General features: G+C 44.6%; 1 protein-coding gene across 7 annotated transcripts in view; it reads left to right on the forward strand.

The window, feature by feature from the left end:
- GNG2 (G protein subunit gamma 2) overlaps positions 1 to 13,172 on the forward strand; it is a 139,625-nt gene extending 126,453 nt beyond the window's left edge. For all 7 annotated transcript variants that reach the window (XM_033953023.1, XM_033953022.1, XM_033953020.1 and 4 more), the window contains 2 exons: positions 9,122 to 9,236; positions 11,707 to 13,172. In XM_033953023.1, coding sequence (XP_033808914.1) covers positions 9,138 to 9,236; positions 11,707 to 11,835 — 228 coding nt within the window. In that variant the 5' untranslated portion in view covers positions 9,122 to 9,137 and the 3' untranslated portion in view covers positions 11,836 to 13,172. The remainder of the gene's footprint in view (positions 1 to 9,121; positions 9,237 to 11,706) is intronic.
- The last annotated feature ends 8,789 nt before the right edge of the window (positions 13,173 to 21,961 follow it).

A 21,961-nucleotide genomic window follows, 5' to 3' on the forward strand; every position in this document is an offset into this window, starting at 1 on the left:
TCACGATTGGCTGAAGGGTGTTGTGCAGGTGCTGCAGATACAGGGGGCTGCTTTTGTTGGAGAGGTGTGCTGGGGGGCAGACAGCTTTGCTCGGAGGGGGGGGGAGACAGAAGGGGGCCATGGAAAGACAGTCAGGGAGAGGGAAAGGGGGCTACTTTGGGGGGAAAGGTGTGCTGGAGGGCAGACAGCTTTGCTCTGGGGGGTGCGGGGGAATGACACAAGGACACAGACACGAAGTATGACACACAAGAGGCCAGCGAGACAGACAGAAAGGAAGACAGACAGCCAGCGTCCAAGGAGAGACAGCCAGTGTCCAAGGAGAGAGAAACAAATAAACATAGACAGACAGCGGCCAAGGGGAGAGAGAGAAAGAAAGAAAGACAGACACACACATCTATTCTAGCACCCGTTAATGTAACGGGCTTAAAGACTAGTATATCCATATTATCCTAATAGAATCCTCTTTGACTAGTGAAAAATTAATCAATATCCTTAATATATGTATACAGGCAACTTACATCCACTTTTCCCCTAATTAGGGCTACCAGATTTTCCCAAAGGAAAATCCGGACCCTTGGCCACGCCCCCAGGCTCCCCCTATTCCGCCTGTGTCAAGTCCCATTCTTCCCCCAGCCCCGCCCCATACGGCATATGCGCAGACGCGATGCATCCACATGTGTGCAGATGCCCCTTCCCGACCCAATTTTGATGGACAAAGTGCCGGGTTTTGAAAAGCTGTCTGGACCCCCGGACTTGTCCTCGAAAAGGAGAACCTGTCTGGGGAAATCCAGACGTCTGATAACCCTACCCCAAATGTAATAAAATCAACAAGTTGCAGTTTCCCTATGAAATCTAGATCCCTATTCAATAGGACCACTGACCCTCTTCTAACACACACAACACGGCAGCTCAAAATCTTTCGAACATATTTGAAAACTAAGGCCCAAATTTACGAAGCAAACCGATCGTATACCGATCAGTTTGCGAGCCCTTTGCAACCAAATCTCTCCAACCCCAGTCACTAAAGCCTGTAGCGAAACCCCATGCAAAAGAGCCAAACGATTGATTCACTAACAATTGCTTGGCTATTTTGAGTCGGATTTTACTACTGACAAACCCGACTGCTCAGACCTGTCGGTAACTGAGTTACCATCGGGTCTGCAGGTTTTTTGACAGGCCTGCCTGTCTTTTTTTATTCAGTTTTTTTTCCATGGCATAGCACGCAAAATATCTGCCCCATTAAAAAAAAAAAAGAATAAAAAAGACAATCAGGCCTGTCAAAAAAATGTACCCCCTCACAAAAATGTGCCCCCCAAAGCACGGACCTCTTCCTCCTTCCCTCTCTGCGACAGGCAGGGCCCTCGCCCCCCTCCCGGCCTTTGCCCCCCTCCCGGCATGGCCCACCCACCCCCGGCATCAAAAAGTTGGGAGCAGGAGGGGTGCTCAGTACCTCCTGCTCCTAGGCCTCCAATCCCCCAGCCCATCCCTGGTTGGCCCAGACGGTCAGGCTCGGCCCACCCACCGCGGTACCTTTAAAATAGTTGGGAGTAGGAGGTCCTTCCTGCTCCTTCTGACAAGGCTTCATCTTTGGGAGCAGAAAGGGTGCCCGCACCCTCCTGCTCCTATGCCGATCTTTGGGAGCAGGAGGAAAGTCCTCCTGCTCCAGCTGACCACCGCCCAATAGTGGCCTTAAGCCCCACCCCGGTGCATCATCTAATGCATGGGGAGAGGTCTAAGGTACTGATTGGCTGAAGCACCTCAGGCTTCTCCCAGGCTCCTCCCAAGAAAGAGCCAGAGGCGCCTCAGCTAATCAGTGCTTTAGGCTCCTCACCATGCATCAGATTGAAAATCGGCGTAGGAGCAGGAGGGTGCGGGCACCCCTCTTGCTCCTGAAGATGAAGCCTTGTCAGAAGGAGCAGGAAGGACCGGGCTCCCCTTCTACTGCCAACTATTTTAAAGGTACCGGGGTGGGTGGGCTGGGCCCGACCGCCTGGGCCAACCAGAGGTGGGCCGAGGGTGGCAGGCCTAGGAGCAGGAGGGACTGAGCACTCCTCCTGCTCCCAACCTTTTGATGCTGGGGGTGGGTGGGTCATGCCACGAGGGCCGTGCCGGGAGGGGGATGAGGGAGAGATCGGGGCAGAGCAGGGCAGGCAGGAGAGATCGGGCCTTGGAGATGTTGTCGGGCAGGGCCGACACCCCCAGGCCCCTCTCCTGCTCTCTGCCGCCATTCTCCACAGTGCAGGCCTACTTTAAAAGCACAGGCTTGCACTGCAGGGAACTGCGGTGGAGAGCAGGAGAGTCTGGGAGCAGGCAAGAGAGATCTGGGCAGAGTAAGGCAGGCAAGAGAGATCGGGGCTGAGCCCTGACAGCAGTGACAGGAGGCTGCTTCTGCTGTCACTACTGTTGGGGTGTACACATGAGCGTGGATCGCTCTCTACTGATCGTGGCGTGTTAACGATCGTCTTCATTTGCATGCAGGCCTTTAGTGAATTCGTCGGCCGGCATACAAACGGAAATAGATCGTGCACGGTTTGGAGGTTTTGTGAATTTGGGCCAAAGTCTTAAAATTGCCTGATGTTATATCAGTCGTCATCTCTCTACAATAAGCACGTGCATTCCTTCAATCTTTTCCCATTCCTCCAAATTCCTGAGATCTCAGCCTTTCCTCTCGTGGATTCATTGTGAGCTCTTCACTTGAACTGCACACGCACTTCCTTTCGGAGCACCTGAACTTGAAGCAGCAGAATTCTAATCTACCAGGAGTAGAACCCTTTCCCCCACCATCCTGGTGTATTAGAATAGACCAGGCGTTCAACACAATAAGGATAATTTGTTTACCTTTATCTTTTTTAGCTTTAAACTGTCCTGTTTTAGGATTAAAAACATTTCCTGTTTTTTCACTGTGCCTCCACCCAGCAGGTGCTTGCTTTTGAAGCATCTGCAATTGTGACTCGGTCGTGGTGGAAAGAAGAGACGTCGGAATCCGTCTGTCATTCTCGCAGCTTTCACTTAATTTAAGAAGACTTGGCTCTTTGAACTTGCTTACTCCACTTAGGGCTCCTTGTACTAAGGTGCGCTAGCGATTTTTAGCGCACGCACAAGATTAGCGCGCGCTAGCCGAAAAATTACCGCCCGCTTAAAAGGAGGCGGTAGCGGTTAGCGGGCGCGAAAACCGAAGGGGCCCTTAGGTTTTTTTCCCTCTGGACTCCTTCTTGGGGTCCCCCATCCTCCTATGAGTTGAGTTGAGTTTAGTTGCACGTTCTTGTGCATTTGTTTCTTTACTGTCATATTAATTGGAGTTCTTTTCTACGAGTATTGATTTGTTGTTTTTTTTATTAGCCTGTAAGCCACGTGGGCTTCTGCCACTGGGGCTTGCGCGCATCCCAAGGCAAACAAATTTCAGTGAAGATGTCAGACTAACGATGTACCACCCGTCTGGGCAGCAGCAGACGGTCAGTGTTGGAGACGGAGGATCATGTTTGATGTGACAATGGCGACATCGTATTTATACTTGCCTGCTGAAGACATTCTCTGTGGTACTCCAGGCCCTCTGAACACTGTGGCAGTGTCTTTCTGTTAGGCATCTCTTTGTGAATCAGGTGCCGTTAGATTTTATCAGTGCCTAAAGTTCGAAAACCCTGGCATAAATTAGGGACACTTCCATCTGCCTATACCGGCACCATGACTGCGCATGAAGAATATCGGCATCGGTGGCTGGAAATGCAGCCCCTGACTGCCATAGCATTTGAGGGGAGGGGGAGCAGGTGGATTCACAGAAAATGCCTCGAGCAGGAAGGGACCTGTGGATCCTTACCATCTACAGCAGTGTCCCGCAATCCCGCAAACTTTCTCAAGCCATGGCACACTAAACATAATGACCACAGCTCGAGGCATCCAGAAGTGCACGGACATCGCCGTGTTCACATAACGTGCATGCACGAAGGCCCTCTAGATGGGCCTTGAGATGCCAGTGGGGGGGTGGGGGTGCCAGCAGGGGCCAGAGAGAAAGAGAAGCGCTGGCTCCGGCTGATTGCCTTATAGGACGTGCCTCTCGCGAAGAGAGGCATGTCCTGTAGGTAGTCACTCGCCGCCTCTCCTCCTCCCCAGTGTGCCGCGGCACACCTGAAATCTCCGGAGGCACACAGTTTGCAATACACTGACCTCCCGAGGTGGGTGGGCCCCTGAAAACATCTCCGAGTATAACAGGGCATTCTGTATGACTAAAGGCTGCATGAGAGAAGAGTGTGTGTATATGACAGCAGGACAACTATAGCAAATCCATAGATAATTCTGAAGGAAAGAAGACATCCAGGTCTACTGCTGCAGAAAAATAGTAGTAGCTTTGAGAAGGTAAATTAAATAACAGCATGAGTTAAGAACTGTCTTGTGTTTTGCTGCTGAGAAACAGGAAGCCACGATATCCTGTTCCCTAAGCAGAGTTGTTGAGACAGAGCAGGAGTACTTGTCTGCGTGTTCTAGCATCCAGTGGAGTGTTTATGTAATTGAGTTCCCTCACCGTTTCCCTGCTACTGGAGATAAATGCTAAAGTGAAATGCAAGAAAGGATTAAGCAACTGATGACAGAGGCACAGAACTCTCAGAAATAAAGAGAGTGTGGCAGGGTGTGGTGCAGTGGTTAGAGCTCCAGCCTCGGCACCCTGAGGTTGTGGGTTCGAATCCCGTACCACTCCTTGTGACCCATTTCCCCAGGTACATTAGATAAAGTGGGAGCCCACTGGGACAGTTAGGGAGAAATGCTTGAGTACCTGAATAATTTGTAATCCACATAGAATTGTAGGATATGCGGAATATAAATTATTTTTTTTAAAGGCTCACAAATTTGCTGTAAGAGCTGAGTGATGGAATTCTAGTGACCGAGAGCTAGATTCAGTAAATGGTGCCCCAGATTAGCGCAGGGATGACCTGCGCTAAGTTAGTATTCAGTATAGGGGGGCTCTTTGTGGAACGTCCTTTTATAGAACACTAGCTTAGCGCACATTTTTGCGCTTGACTTTGTGTGCCCGCATTTACACCTGCCAAAAACTGATATAAATGTTCGCATCCAACTAAAGGAAGTTAGAAATTCTGCATTTGTGCCACTGTCGCGTTGTGCCTAATTTCTCGGAATGCCCCTAATCTGCCCATTTCCTTCCCATGGTCTTTGCCTCCTTTGGAGTTACGCATTATGAAATTTAGGCATGTATGTTATCGGATAAGTCAGATCTGCTTATAAGCCCTAATTACTGTTAATTAACTGCTTATTAATGCAATAACTGATGGCGCCTAATTAACTAATTAGTTTATATGCAGATCTGGGCCCAAATTTGGATAACCTATACAGAACCCGGTCTGCAGGTTCCGCATTCTTCAGATGCCGATGACTGTCCCTCTCTGCTACTCCCTCCACTGTCTCTCTGGGACCTTCCTGTATTTATCTTAAACTGTTTTTCCTATCTGACATATCCAGATATCTATTTAGGGGCCGATTCTGTAATAGAATTTCTTTGTATTCCAAAATACACTTTCACAAGAAAGATACAAAAGATGACATATAAAACATAAACAGTACTGCTTTGGTTTAAATAGGATGTGTCCCCAAAAAATGGCGGAAAAGCCTCAGACTGAAGCCCTCCCACCACCACAATGGTGGTCCAAGGTGGTTGGGTGATAACCTCACTGGCAAAAAACCTCCATTGTACTCCCAAAGTGTAAAACCTTAAGCAGGACTGTCTGTGCAGGGTGATAGAAGAAAGAAACTTTCAACTTATCTTCTGTTGATTGGTACACCGATGGTGGCCAGCGTTTCACGAGTCTGCTGCCTCAGGGTCTAAAAAAATCCGATCAAACTTTAAACGGGACGCCGAACCGCATCTCCTGATCAAATTTGGCCCGCGGGCCTGAGTTTTGATACCCCTGGCCTATGGTTAGGCACCGATATCGGTACCTACTTTTAATTGAGCAATAAGCTTAAATCATTGCTGATATTGGCACTCGACACCTCACAGTCGACCTTACTCGGACTTAATTGAAAGCTAGGCACCTAACTCGAAATCTTGATTCTATAAAAAGTAGGCGCCTAGCCCAAAGCACCTGCACTAAAAAGTAGGCGTGTTCTTGAGTTAGGCGCCTCTTCGTGAATCGGGTGCCGTTAGACTCTGATATCGGTGCCTAAAGTTAGAAAACCCTGGCATAAATTGGGGACGCCTAAGTGTTAGGAGGTGGTTCTGTAATGGGTGCCTCAGTTTTATCGAATCAGTGCCGATAGCAGTGTCTAACTTTAGGCGGAATCAGGGCCTGTGTTCGCATTCCAGCTGTGCCCTCAGGACTGGATTCTATATATGGTTTATGGTCTGTTTAATTATAATCTGCCTTTGTTCGAGGCGAAGTACAACCGCACACGCATAATAGTACTTCACAGACATTTCAGACATCTTACAAAAACAAACAAACAAATATACATCATATTCAACATAAAATCAAAATAAAATACCAGCCATACAATAATAGTAATACCAATCACTTTTCCTATACCAAGAATCAATCTCGAGCAGCCAAAAACTCCATTGGCTTCCCCTGGAGGCGCGAATTCTGTTCAAGTTCTCTTGTCTGTGTTATAAATCAATACTTGGTCTGGCCCCCACTTACCTAGTTTCCCGATTTAATCTGGCAAGTTCTATTAGGCCCACACGAAGAATACATCTGTTCACCTACCAAACAATAAAGGCCTGCCATTATAAAAGATTCCTGCCCAGAACCCTCGCCTTCCAGGCAGGCAAATGGAACGATTGGTTATCTCACACTCCTCAACCTACCTCAATTTTAGAAAATTGATAAAAATGAGTTTGTTCAAGCGATTTGTAAACTAAGAATTCCATAGCACTGCAAATTTAACCATTAACCTTAAGAACTTTATAGCTTTCTACTTCTTCCATTATATAAGATTGTATAGATCTCTTTGCTTCGCTGATTGTCCAGCGCTTGTTGTAAACCGCCTCGAACTTTTCATGGCTTTGGCGGTATATAAAAATAAAATTATTATTATTATTAATATAACTCAGATTTTCACCAACCAACATCTCATACTGTGTATTTCATACAACAAAACAGTTTCTTAAAGGCATCCAAATTTTTTTGATGTTTGATGTAAGACGGGAGTCTATTTGATGCCTATCCAATTTGTACATGCAATTTAATTGAGTAGTGAGCCAATTAGTGCCAATATTTGGGATCAATCAATTACTGGCATTGATTGGCAATGGTTTGGATTTATGTACGCATCTTGCTAACCTTTTAGCATGCAACTGAAAAGGGACGTGGCTATGGGGGTGCCACGGGTGGGCCGGGAGCGTTCACTAGAAATGGAGCTGGCATGGGCAGATGTGATTCCCCAGGCTCAAAATAGCTGCTGTGATCTTCAGCAGGGACCTCATGAGTTCATGGCAGTCATTCTGATGGTGGAGACAGCAAGTGGCAGGAGTGAATGGGGATCGGCCCTGCTTTGTCTAGCCACTAAAGGGACTCTAAGATGGGCATGCAGGGGGGGTCTCCTTTTTGTTCAGAGGAGGGGGTGGGGAAGAGGGAGCTGAATCCACTACTGTTTGGAGGGTGAGAGAACGCATGCTGTGGGTAAAGAGCAAATTTTGGTTTCAGCTGAAAATGTACGGGCGTTTTCAGACAAATCCAAAACAAGACCAAATGCAGAATTTGGGCTGGTTTCGGCATCAAAACCAAAACCAGGTCAGCCTTTAATTCTGTTGTACTTCTGGTTATCTGGTGTCTCTTCTTCCATTGTCTCTTCCTGTATAATTTTTTGTTTTGTTTAAGCTTTATTTTCATCTTTGCCCTTCTGTATACATTCAATTACCCTTTTCTTGGGAATCTAAGAACAAGGGAGATGAAGGGGAGACTAGAAAAATCAGGGAGGTGGTAATTGGGGAACTTGAGGGGGGGAAGCAGATAGAGAAGAACCTTGGAGGAAAGGTAACAAGAAATGGGAATGATTAGGTGGAGATGAAAGGAAGGAAGGACTGGGGGGGGGAGAGGACACAACAATGAGAAGGAGCAAAAAGGAAAATGAAAGTAGAGGAGGAGAGAGACTAAGTGGGGGGGAAGATGTTCTATTCCATTTTCTCATCCCCTTTTTTAATTCTAGATCTCCCAAGTAAGAATGAGGAGGCAAAGAGACAACCATTAACTTCTAAGGAAAAGATACTGGGACTGTGATTGCTTCTTGTGTTATTCTGTGTGTATGGGGTGGGGAAGGCTTTATTATGATTGATGTGGGTTTTTAGCAGATTGAAAAGCACACTAGAAAAGGGTTGTACAATGATGCCTTGCAATCCGAACTTAATCCGTTCCAGAACCCCGTTCGAGTTCCAAAGCATTCAAGTTCCATGACAATTTTTCCCATTGAAAATAATAGAAACTGGATTAATCCGTTCCTGGGTCCCACAAACTCAAATTTTAAGGTAAAATATTAACAAATATTTTAAGATATTAACAAATTTTAAGGTCAAATATCAACAAATTTTAAAGTATTAATGGAGTTCGGATTCTGGGGCAAAATTTACTACCGAAAAAAGTTTGGATTCCAAAGCGTTCGAGTTCTGGGGCGTTCGGATTCCGAGGTACCACTGTACTAGTATAGCTACTGTGAAGTGTGTTGATATGTCTGAATTATTGGACTCATTAAGTTTAGGATGAAAATCAATATAGTCTAAGGCAGTGGTCTCAAACTCGCGACCCGGGGGGCCACATGCGGCCCGCCAGGTACTATTTTGAGGCCATCAGTATGTTTATCATAATCACAAAAGTAAAAGAAAACAGTTTCTTGATCATATGTCTCTGTAGCTATAAATGACAATATTATTATTAAGACTTAGCCTAAAGGAAAGATTTATAAGCTATAAAGAGTTTTACCTCATGCAAAATTGTCATTTCTTTAATAGGACATTAACTATTTTTTCTGCGGCCCTACAAATCCAAAATGTGGCCCTGCAAAAGGTTTGAGTTTGAGACACTGGTCTAAGGGTACACCAGCCTGCCTAGTGTTCACTGGTGTACTGAATCTGCACATGAATGAAGTCCACCAATTAACTGCCTGAATTATTTTGTTTTTTTAGGGCAGTTTGAAAGTGTATGAGCAATCAGATGGCCAGTAATAATACGGCAAGCATAGCACAAGCCAGGAAGCTGGTGGAACAGCTGAAAATGGAGGCCAACATTGACCGAATAAAGGTAACCCAGGATTCAAAGCCCTTGGGCAATAATGAGTATCTACTTACTGAAGCAAATATTCTTTTAGTGGGGTTTGTAGAATATTTCGTGCCTCAGAAACGATTATTATAACATGAAATAGACCTTCTGTGCACATACCAGTGGCATAGCTAGGGTGAGAGATGCCCCTCCCCCGCCTACTTCTCCATCCCACTCGCCCACCCCCCTCCTGCCGGGCGTGCATTCATCCCTTCCCCTGTACCTCTTAAACGTTCCTAGTGCGAGCAACAACTTCTAGTGCGAGTAACCTTCCACCCAGAATAAGAAGAACACTGACACCATTCTCATATCCACCACTCAATGGCACTCATCGTAAAAAGCTTTATGATAACCTCATAGCAACGCATGCAGCAAAACTCGAACCCTCCATCACTAGATTGTTAACCTCAACATCTGACTTCAAAGCATTCCGTAAAGAAATCAAAACGCTGCTCTTCAAAAAGTATTTACAATCTACCTAATCTCCCTCTCCTCTTCCACCAACCAGGTTTGCTCACTCCCTGGCACCATACCATCAATCGACAAAAAATACATATAAAAAAATAATAAATAAATAAAAAAAAAAAATACCTGGAACCTAATTCACCCTACCGAAACCGATTACCTACCAAAGTATGGAAACAGAATATTTGATATGTATAGTAATGTAACCTGATTTATCTTCCATTGTTATTATGTCTACACCCTCACTCTGTCATTAAGTCTATACCCTCAATCTGTATTCTCCAATGTCATGTACCCTCCTGGAAATGTCCAGCTCTCTTCTTATGTAATCCGCTTTGAACCGCAAGGCACAAGCGGAATAAAAATCACTAATGTAATGTAATGTAATGTAACAACCCCCAACCTGCTGCTCGCACCAGCATAGGCTCTTCGTCTCATGTCACTTTCCAAGGCACGGCTCCAGGAAGTGATGTCTGAGGAAGAGCTGATGCTGGCATGAGCAGCAGGTTAGGGTTGCTGCTCGTGCTGGAAATGTTAAAGAGTTCCGGGGGAAGGGAAGGGGGCGCATACGTGCAGAAGTAGGGGGGGAGGCAGGGAAGGAGCGAGGGGGGGCAGAGAGGACGGGTGCCGATGGCGTCCCTTCCCCATGAGCTTGTTCCCCATCCCTGCCCCGTCCCTGCAAGCTCAGTCCCCCCATCTCCGCCCTGCAAACTGTCAGATCCCACCCGCACAAGCCTCGAATAGTTATGATTTTATACTGAACTTATTTTATTAAAGTATAAAAAGAGACTATTCTGTTCAATTGTCATTTTATAAACACAAATAATACAGAGCAAGGATCAACAAAACCCCTGTTTCCCCTCCCTTTCACAAATATCCTCTCCACTATTGTGAAAACTGAACCAAATTACTACAGAATGCTACATAGAAAAATCAAGATAATAGAATACTTCAGTCACACATGACTGGAATAGTGTTAGGAGAGGGGAACTATCCCATGGTCAGAGAGAGAGAGAGCCCTAAGTCAACTGAAAGCTAAAGAAAGAAGCACAGCCTGGGCTTTGCGGTCCCAGCTCTAGCAGGATGCATATTTCAAATCTGAAATATTCTAATCACAAAATATAAAATAAATTAATTTTTTCTACTTTTTGTTGTCTGGTAATTTTATTCTTCAAATCACATTAGTCTCAGGCTTTGGTTTTGGGTTCCTTCTATTTTCATCGTGGCATGGCTGGCTCCTGAAGGTAAAATAGGCACAAGAGGAGCTGGGGAGGAGATGCCGAGTCTGACACAAGCACAATTTTTTTTACCACAGGAGCAAGACTTTTCACTGCTCTCACGGGGTGGTAAAAGGTCTTGTCCCCATTCCTGCAGTAAACCAGTTGCAAATGTCTCCATTCCTGCGGATTTACTGCGGTGACCACGGTTTACCGCAGTAAACGGTCCCCATGTCATTCTCTAAATGAGATCACAGCAGCTAACTTAGCAGAGAGTCTTTTTAAGCAAAGTAATCACTCAGCTGCTCAGACAAATTTGAACGGTTCAGCCTGTATTGCTTTCTAACAGCTAATTAGAATATTTCAGTATTTTATTTTCTTATGCATGCTATGATATGGCGGGTTGGGGGGGGCAAGGAATGGAGGGCAAATATGACGCCTTTCTCATGAGAACTGTTCATGTCTGCCCTTATAATCTTTGAAAGAAATGTATTTAGTTTTATGAAATGTTCAGTGGAGCACAGTTCATAGGAAGGAAGAGACATTTTCACTTTTCACAGTTTGTGAGTGATTCAAAGAGCAAAGCTGACAACTTTCAATAAGATGCATAGCAGGATGGGGGTGGTGAACTGAGACTACTTAGACTGTCATCCGTTCTATGCACTTTAATATTTCAGTCTGATTTGAAGCTCTGTCTAGCAGAGTCTGCCGGATGATGACGTTTTTTTATAAAAGATATTCTATCTGGCTTTTTTTTTTTTTTTTTTTAGGTTTCTAAAGCAGCAGCAGATTTGATGACTTACTGCGAGGCCCATGCTAAAGAAGATCCTTTACTTACCCCAGTTCCTGCATCAGAAAACCCTTTTAGAGAGAAGAAGTTTTTCTGTGCCATCCTTTAAAAGAAGGCGCCTGAGAGGCATCCAGGCCTTCCTGAACACTGATGTAGAATTTTTTAGCCATGTGGACTTCCTTTGTAGTGCACAGATTTTTCATTCAGCCTGGAGGCTACGAGGATGTGCATGTCTAAGAAATGTGTCACCTTTTCAGGAACGAAAGAAGATCTGCCCCATTCGACATAAAAATCTGAAGCCCGTCAAATTTGCAAAGAGACTAAAATGTGTAAAGAGAGAACTTGGCGTCAGTTTCTGCTCTCGCAAAACCCTCATGTTTAAAAAAAAAAGAAATTGTGCAGACCAAGAAAACTATTTAGAATGTATGTATCCTTGGTGTTTATTTTTTCCCCCAGTAACCTCTGTTTAAACTCTGAAATCTAGCAACAGACTAGGATACAGTGGTGGCATAAGTTACTATTTGATCTTGTGCTTGTTTAGATTACAGTAACACAGAGGTACAGTAGACTTAGCTCAAAGAATAGATGCCAATAGGGATAACTAAGTTGACTTGTGTATCTAGGAGGTGGCCAATGATATCTGTCCTGAGTATGAGTACAAAGGCCAGGTCTCTGTACAGTAGCTTTGGTTCTGCCAGTACAAGTAAATCATTGTGTTGTGACTGATGCTTCACATTTGTGACTGTCTTTTAATCTTTACTGCATGCTCATATTCTTCACGCCATAAATTTCTGTAGCCATTTCTGTTGTTTCATTCTGGACATGGGGGTGGGGGTGGGGAAGCTGTAGAGAGAGAAACAAAAGAACCCCCATTAGTTTCAAGAGAAGGGACAGTAGTGTCTTAGCTATACCTGGACACCTCACATGCTGTGCTCCGTGAATCCTGAACAGACCATGCGAGCTTTGTGATTTCGTCTTTTTTTCTAAGAGACACAGTCTTTTGCTATCCTTAAGAGGTAACTTTATAGCCCATTTGAAACAAAGTCTATTTTTGCTATCTTTTGGTAAACCTGTATCTTTCTGTCCAGGCGAAAGGGTTTTCTGTGGAGATAACCAGTGATTGTTGCACTGAGCTGTATTTGCAATTTGTAGGGTGGGGTTTGGGTTGTCGTTTGCTTTTTCGGCAGGGTGAAAAATTTTTAAACAGTCAAAAGGGGGGAAATGTTTTCCAAATCTGTATCTACTAGAGCAGTGCCTCCCAAACATTCGGCAGCCACAGAAAGCATGTTATCCCCCTCCCCTCCCCCGATGCACGGGCCAATGATGTCTCACTGGAGGCCCTACCCAGGTCATGACTCCATACGCTGGTTTATGCAACCCAGAGTTTGGGAAGCACTGTTATAGAGGCACAACCATTCCGTTTCAATGAGCGTTATTCTGGGGAACCATAAAAAAAAACACTCTACAGTGCTTTTCACTGGTATCAAAAATAATGTAAATATACTGTAGATTACTCTTTTTTTAAAAATTTGAAATCTACTATAACTGACAGCGATGCACAGCCTAATTAGCCAAGGTCCTAAATGGTTCAGTAATGTCTATTCTAATCAATGTTTCTCATCATAATCAATTGTAATACATATTTGAAGGACTATTTTACACTTTGAACACATGATTACAAAAAAAAATTATTGCTGCCTGTGGCAACTTTAAATAACTCTTCTAACTGTTCATCCAAGATATTTATCATTATTATTTGTTTTTTAAGTTCATGGTGTGTTGGAAGGTAGGTGGTCAAGGACTTTAACCTTTGTTAGCAGTATCAAATCAGATTGGCCACTATTAAATGTAAAAACAAGGCCAAAACTGAAATTCCAGATTTTGTATACTTGATGTAATACAAGTAATCTCAAAAGAAAACTGAACTGTGCAGTATAGCAAAATGATACAAAGTAGATCAATGGTCCCCAACCCTGTCCTATAGGACCACCAGCCAGTCAGGTTTTCATGATATCCCCTAATGAATATGCATGGGGCATATTTGCATGCCTGTCACCTCCATTATATGTAAATCTTTCATGCATATTCATTAGGGCTATCAGGAAAACCCAACTGGCTGGTGGTCCTCCAGGATAGGGTTGGGGACTACTGCAGTAGATAAAGAGGTAATATATTCATGCGTTATCCACTAAAGAAAAGAATACTTTTAAGATATCAGATTTAGAATGTAGCAAGCTTTACTGGTTTGATTGGTTCTGTTGTATATGATGTCACAAAGGACATCCTATGCACCAAATGGACCAATCAGATCAAGAGGAATTTACCGTATTTTTCGCTCTATAAGACACACCTGATCATAAAATGCACCTTGGTGTAGAGGAGGAAAAACCAAGAAATAAAAAATTCTGAACCAAATGGTGTACCCTGTCCCACCTCCCTCCCCTCATAGTATTTCCATGTTTTTAACCCCCTCCCCCATCCCCATCTAAGAATGCACATCGTTGTATTTCCATGTTTTTAAATCTCCCCCCCCCCCCCCCCCCCCCCCCCCCCCGGTCTAAGAAAGCACATCGTTATGTTTCCATGTTTTTTACCCCCATCTAAGAATGCACATCGTTGTATTTCCATGTTTTTAACCCCCATCTAAGAATGCACATCGTTGTATTTCCATGTTTTTAAATCTCCCCCCCCACCCCCCCCCGGTCTAAGAAAGCACATCGTTGTATTTCCATGTTTTTAAATCTCCCTCTCCCCCCCGGTCTAAGAAAGCACATCGTTGTGTTTCCATGTTTTTTACCCCCGTACCTTTTAAGATCCTGGTGATCCAACGATGTATCGGCAGTAGCAAGCTTTCTGCGCTCCTGCCTGGCCCCGCGCCGCTCCCTGAATGGCTGCCATCAGTTCTCGTGAGTCCCATGAAAGCTCGCTTCTGCCGATACACCGCTGGACCACAAGGATTTAAAAAGGTTATATTCGCTCTATAAGATGCACAGACATTTCCACCCACCTTTTTTTTTTTCGGGGGGGGGGGGGGGGAAGTGTGTCTTATATAATGAAAAATACGATATTTAAACTTGTGGCTCTTTTGCAGATGTGGCCACTCCCAGATATTCAGTGGAATTGCAAAAATACTCAGCACAGCAGTAACATTTTTGATTGATACCAGCCAGATAATGTTATTAGTGCCATGGCTGGTTTGCCCTTTTTTTTTTTTTCCTTTTCAATACTGCAATATATAGGGAGAGGGGAGTGCTTACTTTCACCAGCATGGAAGAGCTTGTGTAATGTGTGGCAAAGTGAAATTAGAGGTACAGGACAGGTAGCATAGTATGTCGCAGCAAAAATTGGCCCATATACATTACATCCTTTCATTTGGACTGCTGTACACAGTCTCCTTTTCCTCGAAAGGGGGCATGTAAACCTTTGTCAGTTGGGGGTGGGTTATTCTGTACAGTAACACTTGAAACAATAATCTTCATTTTCAGCCCATGTGAAGCAACGTAATGACTTGAAATAAACTTTTGGATTAATTTCCCATGGTGGTCTTATCTATGTTGTGTGTGTGCTTTTCTTCAAAATAAGGCCAAAGCTATTGTCTTTAGAGTTCTTGTTGTAATAAACCTGGTATAAGCCGGCACAAATTATACTCAAGCTTAGTGCTGTATGATCTATTTTATACCAATGGGCCTTGTAGCTCTTAGAAAGTCAACCACAGAAAAGGAAGAACAAACCCTACCTCAAACTGGTCAGCCAAGAAGATTAGGGTTGGATAAATGACCTTCTAAAAACACCAGAGGTCAATTAAGATTTATTAAAAAACCACCTTAGAAGAGAGACTCGACATGGGGCCATGTTTGGGCATTAACCACCTGCCTCAGGAGTCATAAAGGCTTTTGAATTTCTCAAATGTTACAAGACCTCTAAATGGATTAAAGATCAATTAATGCCATTGTACCTCTATGTTATGCTAGTTTCTGGCGGGTGACAATAACTGCAAATAGTGCATATCTTTGATAAGAAAAGAACTGCTTATAGATCATCACTGTGAAAAAGGCATGATAGAGGTCTATCAAATACCAAATAGAGCAGAATGGGTAGACATGAATCACGTGTTTACTTTTTCCAAAAATACTAGGACCAGATAATACTAGGACTAAAGGAAATATTTCTTTATTCAACATGTAATTAAATTCTGGAATTCATTGCCAGAGAATGTGGTGAAAGCTGTTAGCTTAGCAGGGTTTAAAAAAGGTTTGGCTAACTTCCCAAAAGTCCATAAGCCATTATTAAGGTAGCGTTGAGAAAATCCACTGCTTATTTCTAAGATAAGCAGCATAAAATCTGTTTTACTCATTGTGTTGTGACTGTGTAAGAATCTGTGTACTTTTTGTCCATTTGGAGAATTGCCTGCGTGCTTTCAACCAGTGAGAAAGTGTTTGCATCTATCCCCCCTCCCTCCGTACCTCTAAATTGTCGCCAGCATGAGCAGCTTCTCCAGCCTACTGCTTGTGCCGACCTGGCTCCCCTCTGAAATCACTTCCTGGTCGCGGGACCAATGCAGGTTGGAGAAGCTGCTTGCGCTGGGTGGAAGGGAGGGTATAAGTTTGGAGGAGGAGGATGGAGAGGAGGGCATGGGGGTGTGCCTCCTTCCCTTGCTACACCACTGCTTTTCCCCATGTCATTTATGATGGGCCCAGGCAGTCTCCAGTTTGTTTCTGATTTTTCTTAATTGCCTTAATAAGGGAAGGGATTTCGAATTTAGCAAATGCCATTTCCAGGTGTAGCTCAAGGCAAGTTCAGGTTCAGTAGGTATTTCTTTGTCCCCAGAGGACCTATAGTCTGGTGTGCAGGAGGCAATGGAGGGTTAAGTGATTTGCCATAGAAATGGAAGTACACTGCTATATTGATCTTAGCGCAGCAGCCGCTAAGAAAGCAAATAGAATGCTAGGTATAATCAAGAAGGGTATTACAACCAGGACAAAAGAAGTTATCCTGCCGTTGTATCGGGCGATGGTGCGCCCGCATCTGGAATACTGCTTCCAATATTGGTCGCCGTACCTTAAGAAGGATATGGCGTTACTCGAGAGGGTTCAGAGGAGAGCAACACGTCTGATAAAAGGGATGGAAAACCTTTCATACGCTGAGAGATTGGAGAAACTGGGTCTCTTTTCCCTGGAGAAGAGGAGACTTAGAGGGGATATGATAGAGACTTATAAGATCATGAAGGGCATAGAGAGAGTGAAGAGGGACAGATTCTTCAAACTTTCTAAAAATAAAAGAACAAGAGGGCACTCGGAAAAGTTGAAAGGGGACAGATTCAAAACGAATGCTAGGAAGTTCTTCTTTACCCAACGAGTGGTGGACAACTTGAATGCGCTTCCAGAGGGCGTAATAGGGCAGAGTACAGTACTGGGGTTTAAGAAAGGATTGGACAATTTCCTGCTGGAAAAGGGGATAGAAGGGTATAAATAGAGGATTACTGCACAGGTCCTGGACCTGTTGTGCCGCCGCGTGAGCGGACTTCTGGGCATGATGGACCTCAGGTCTGACCCAGGAGAGGCATTGCTTATGTTATGTTATGTTCTTATTAGAAAAGGAAGCTGGACATAAGGTTTCATGTAGCACATGATCCCGCCCCTCCTCTGATGAACGGGATCTTGTCAGAGGAAACGTGCTACCAAGGTTCTTTGAAGAGGAGGGCAGACACGAAGAGCAGCGGCGGTTTGTTGTCTGGTGGGCATGTGGGAGGGGGGGAGTCGCCGGCGTGTTCTCCGCGTCCGTGGTCGCTGAATTCCGCATGAAGTAGCGTTCTACTGGCATGGAGTTACAGATCACAGACGTAGGGAACACGAAGTTTGAAGTGTGCATGCGCGCTTAGGGTTTTATTATTAGTGATACTGTTATGCTCCAAAAAATTCCTAATAGACCTTTCAATTTTCTGAACTATTTTAGGATCTTTTAACAGGTTATCATTTAATTTCCGATACCTTATCCTGTTCTTATGGCGTTCCCATATTAGATCTACCCATATTGGCGCATGATCTGCCCAGCTGGTTTCCTCTATTTCAGCTTCTATTAGTTTACCTCCTAAGGCTTTATCCAGACAAATCATATCAATTTGAGAATAAACTTTATGGGGAAAAGAATAATAAGTATAATCTCTTCCTAATGTGTTTAAAACCTGCCAACCGTCAAATACATTTAATGTTTCCAAAAGTTTTTTCAACTTTCTCCTATCCTTTTTAGTTCTAACCCCTTTAGTGCTTGTAGTATCCCAACAACCAAGTTAAAATCTCCTCCCACCAATAACAGGCCTTCTTGATTCTTCAAAATTGTACTCAAAAGTTCTTCAAAAAAATTTCCCTTGATTAATGTTAGGGGCATACAGATCCACTAAGGTCACTTTTTTCCCCATTCAACTCCCCTACCCATATAATCCATCTCCCCTCATCATCCTTATTCAGCTTATGTAAGAACTTTCAGTTTTTTTATTAAATAATATTCCCACCCCAGCTTTCTTTTTCTCCAATTTATTAGAAGCTCTTATTCGTACCGGGTATTCTTTAAAATGAATCATATTTTCTCCTATTTTCTGTAAATGTGTTTCTTGTACAGCAAATATCATACTTCAGCCTTTTCAACTCTTTTAAAAATAATTGGCGTTTCCTAGGTATATTAAGACCATTCACATTCAAACTACCCAATCTTATCTTATCTATTTTTTTTCATTCATTCCATTTGAGCCAAATCACCATTTTTATCCTTATATATCTTACACTTTCGTTTTTTATCTTTTCCAGGTCCTTCCCTTTGCCCCATCCCTTCCCAATATCCCCTTCCCCCTCCCTTCTTCCCATCCCCCCTCTCCTCTTTCCTCCAGAACTTCGTGCAATTCTTTTCATGTATTTTATTAAACTTCAAACTTTTCCCCCTTCTCCTTCAATCATTCAACTCAGTTATTTTAATCATGATTATACCTAATTACAATCATTATTTCATCTAACTTCTTTTCATAAAAATCTAATTAATAATCAATTTTCATTCACATAATTTTATATCATAATCATTAATCTTGCATATATCCAATCAATACAGATTGACACCCTAAGATCCCTGTCTCTGATTCTCTTGCAGCCTTCTTTTAGATCTAACAGTAGACTCTTGCTAGCGAAACTTCTCCAATTTCTGCAATGCTGTTAAACCAGTAGCAGAACCAGTCGGTTCCATCAAACCTTCTTTACACAAATAATCCTCTGCTTCCATCATAGTAGCAACTTTTTTTATGAATATCGTTGTTATCAAAAGGCCAAATGGAATAACCATCTATACTGCAGATTCTTCAGTTTTAAAACTGTTAGAATTGGGGTGGAATTTCCTCCTCTTTTATAAAGTAATAGCAGATAGGTCTTGAAATATCTCAATATTATAAGTCTGCCATTTTACCGTGCCCAATTCTCTGCCCTTACAAATCAATAATTCTTTTTCCATAAAATTGTGAAAGCATATACAGTCAAACCTCGGTTTGCGAGTAACCCGGTTTACGAGCGTTTTGCAAGACAAGCAAAACACTCAGCAAACTTTTGACTCGCAAACCGAGTGTTGATTGATTTGCGAGCACCCCCCCCCCCCCGATAACCGGCATCGCTCCCCCCACTCGCAAAGGCCCCCTCGCTCCAACCGGCCCCCCCCCATGAAAAACTTAAACTTACCCTCCCCCGTCTAGCACAGGCACAGATCGAGTGCTTAGAAGATCTTCCAGCTTCTGCCTGCCTGCCTTGAGCATGCATCTGCGCATGCTCAAGGACTTCTAATTCTCCCTCTCGCCGAGATTCTCAGCGAGAGGGAGAATTAGAAATCCTTGAGCATGCGCAGATGCATGCTCAAGGCAGGCAGGCAGAAGCCGGAAAACGGAAGATCTTCTTGGCACACGATCTGTGCCTGCGCTAGACGGTTGGAGCGAGGGGGCCTTTGTGAGCGGGGTGAGCGATGCTGGTTATCAGGGGGGGGGGGGAATGTATCAAAGCGAGTTTCCATTATTTTCTATGGGGAAACTCGCTTTGATAAACGAGCATTTTGGATTATGAGCATTCTCCTGGAACGGATTATGCTCGTAATCCAAGGTACCACTGTAATTATATCCCAAGTTTCTCAGATGTTCTGGAGCCTAACAGCCTGTAAGCCCTATCTATTTTTACTATGGCTAAGGGGAAATCTTCTGCATTTTCAGGAGCTAGTAGAAAGGCAAAAATTTATTGTGTCACCTTGACAGTGTCTTTATAGGCCTCAGTGTCAGGAACCCTTCGTATCCGCAAATTCTGCCGCCTAGATCTATTTTCCAGGTCTTCTATGTGGTTTACATAGTCTTTCAATAGCTTTCGAGTGTCCCCCACCTGGCTTTATATCTTGCTCACTAACTCGGCACTCCGTTTCTTCCACTCGTCCCACGATTTTTGCTGAGTCTAGCCTTATTTCCTTCACAGCGTCTTTGATTTCCCCCTTCGCCACGGCTACCTCAGTTTTTATTTCCAGGGCCCACTGCTGTAGATCTTCTTTTATAGCCAGGACTGCTCGGTCTCCATGTCTCCTCAGGGGGCAGAACTGCTCGGTCTATCTCCTCCGACACATTCCCTCCCAAGTCGCATGGCGATTCATGGGCGGTTCCTGGTCCATGACGGAGGGCTCCCTTCTCCTGCCCTTCTTCCTGAACATGACTCTCTTCAGGCTTCTTTTTAGCCGGCATTGTTGTTTCTCTCTCAGTTCAGGGAATCTGCAAATGCTGCCTTCCTCTATCTCCGCTCCAGCTTTACGTAGAGGGGGTACGGAGCCACCGAGGTCAGCGCTCCCTTCTCAACCCGCCATCAAGGTCAGTGATGTCACCGGAAGTTCATTGACCTCCGAACAAGGCCAAAATATTATGTAGTATGCATTACTGTAACCAAGCAGCCAAGTTGGAATTTCCACCTTGAAGAATAATACTAGACCCAAAGGATTCTTATTGCTTCCACTTTTCTACAAAGGATGTAGTTATTAACGCTGATTTCACACAGTTTGCTGTGACAAGTAACAATGTTGCAATCAACATACTGTTCCTCAGTGACAGATGCACATTTCGCAACCTTAGAATTACATGTTTCTAACTAGTGCTGCCTGATTCATGATTCGAATCGATTCAATTTTTAAAAAAAATCAGCCTCCCGATTCAATGGCCGACCCTTCCCCCGTGCCTTCCTAAAGCAGGAGCTGCAGCGCTGTCTCTTGCTGGCCATCCGCTGCTGCTCCTGCTAGAGGGGGGAGGGGTCAGTCAGAAAAGGCCTCCCCTAGCTTCCCCGCTCTTACCTCCTATAGGCTAATAGGGCAGCTTGCAGGCTTGCTGGTGTTATAGCGATCCCTGCAGCTGCCCGTGGTCCTCAGCGGCATGTTCTTTCTGCTGCGATCCTGCCCCTGCTCTGACATCAGGGGCAGGATCGTGGCAGAGAGAACGTGCCGCTGAGGACCACAGGCAGCTGCAGGGATTGCTATAACACAGAGTGGAGCGTTATAGCGGGAGAGCATCCTCTCTGCAGGGCCCGAGCCCTGGAAAGCTACCCCCACTAAAAGAAGACCCGGGAGGCAGGTTCAGGCCCTGAGGATGAGCTGCTCGTCTCCCAGTACTGCCGACTCTCTGGCTGGGAGCCGGAGGCCGCAGGCGCCGGCACTGGAGATCACCGCAGACATGCAGGTGAAGGGTAGAAGCTCCTCCAGGAACCCGCCGCCGCCACGGACCGAGGAGGAGGAGCTGCAGTGCAGGCAGGGAGCAGTCAGCCTCGAAGACGTGCTGAGACTCACCACCGGTCAGTACTGGGCTCTATAGCCATGCCGCTGCCTTATTACGGGAGCCTGGGCCTTAGGATGGGGTTAACTAGCTGCCTTGGGCCTTATAGGTACATTATTGCCTTACTGTCTCCTGGAAGAGGTGGTGGAGACAGACTGTGTCTGAATTCAAAAGAGCCTGGGATAGGCACGTGGGATCTCTCGAAGAGAGAAAGAGATAATGGTTACTGCGGATGGGCCATTTGGCCATTATCTGCCATCATGTTTCTATGTTTCTAAGACTTCTGAGGAAATTTTTAAAAAGTTATGGGATAGGAGGTAATGTTCTGTTATGGATTAAGATCTGTTTAAAAGATACATAGCAAACAGAGAATAGGGTTAAATGGTCAATTAGGGCGCTGGTCTTTGACTGGAGGGCTGCCCTG

The sequence above is a fragment of the Geotrypetes seraphini genome, chromosome 7 (assembly GCF_902459505.1).
Source record: "Geotrypetes seraphini chromosome 7, aGeoSer1.1, whole genome shotgun sequence".
Classification (NCBI taxonomy): domain Eukaryota; kingdom Metazoa; phylum Chordata; class Amphibia; order Gymnophiona; family Dermophiidae; genus Geotrypetes; species Geotrypetes seraphini.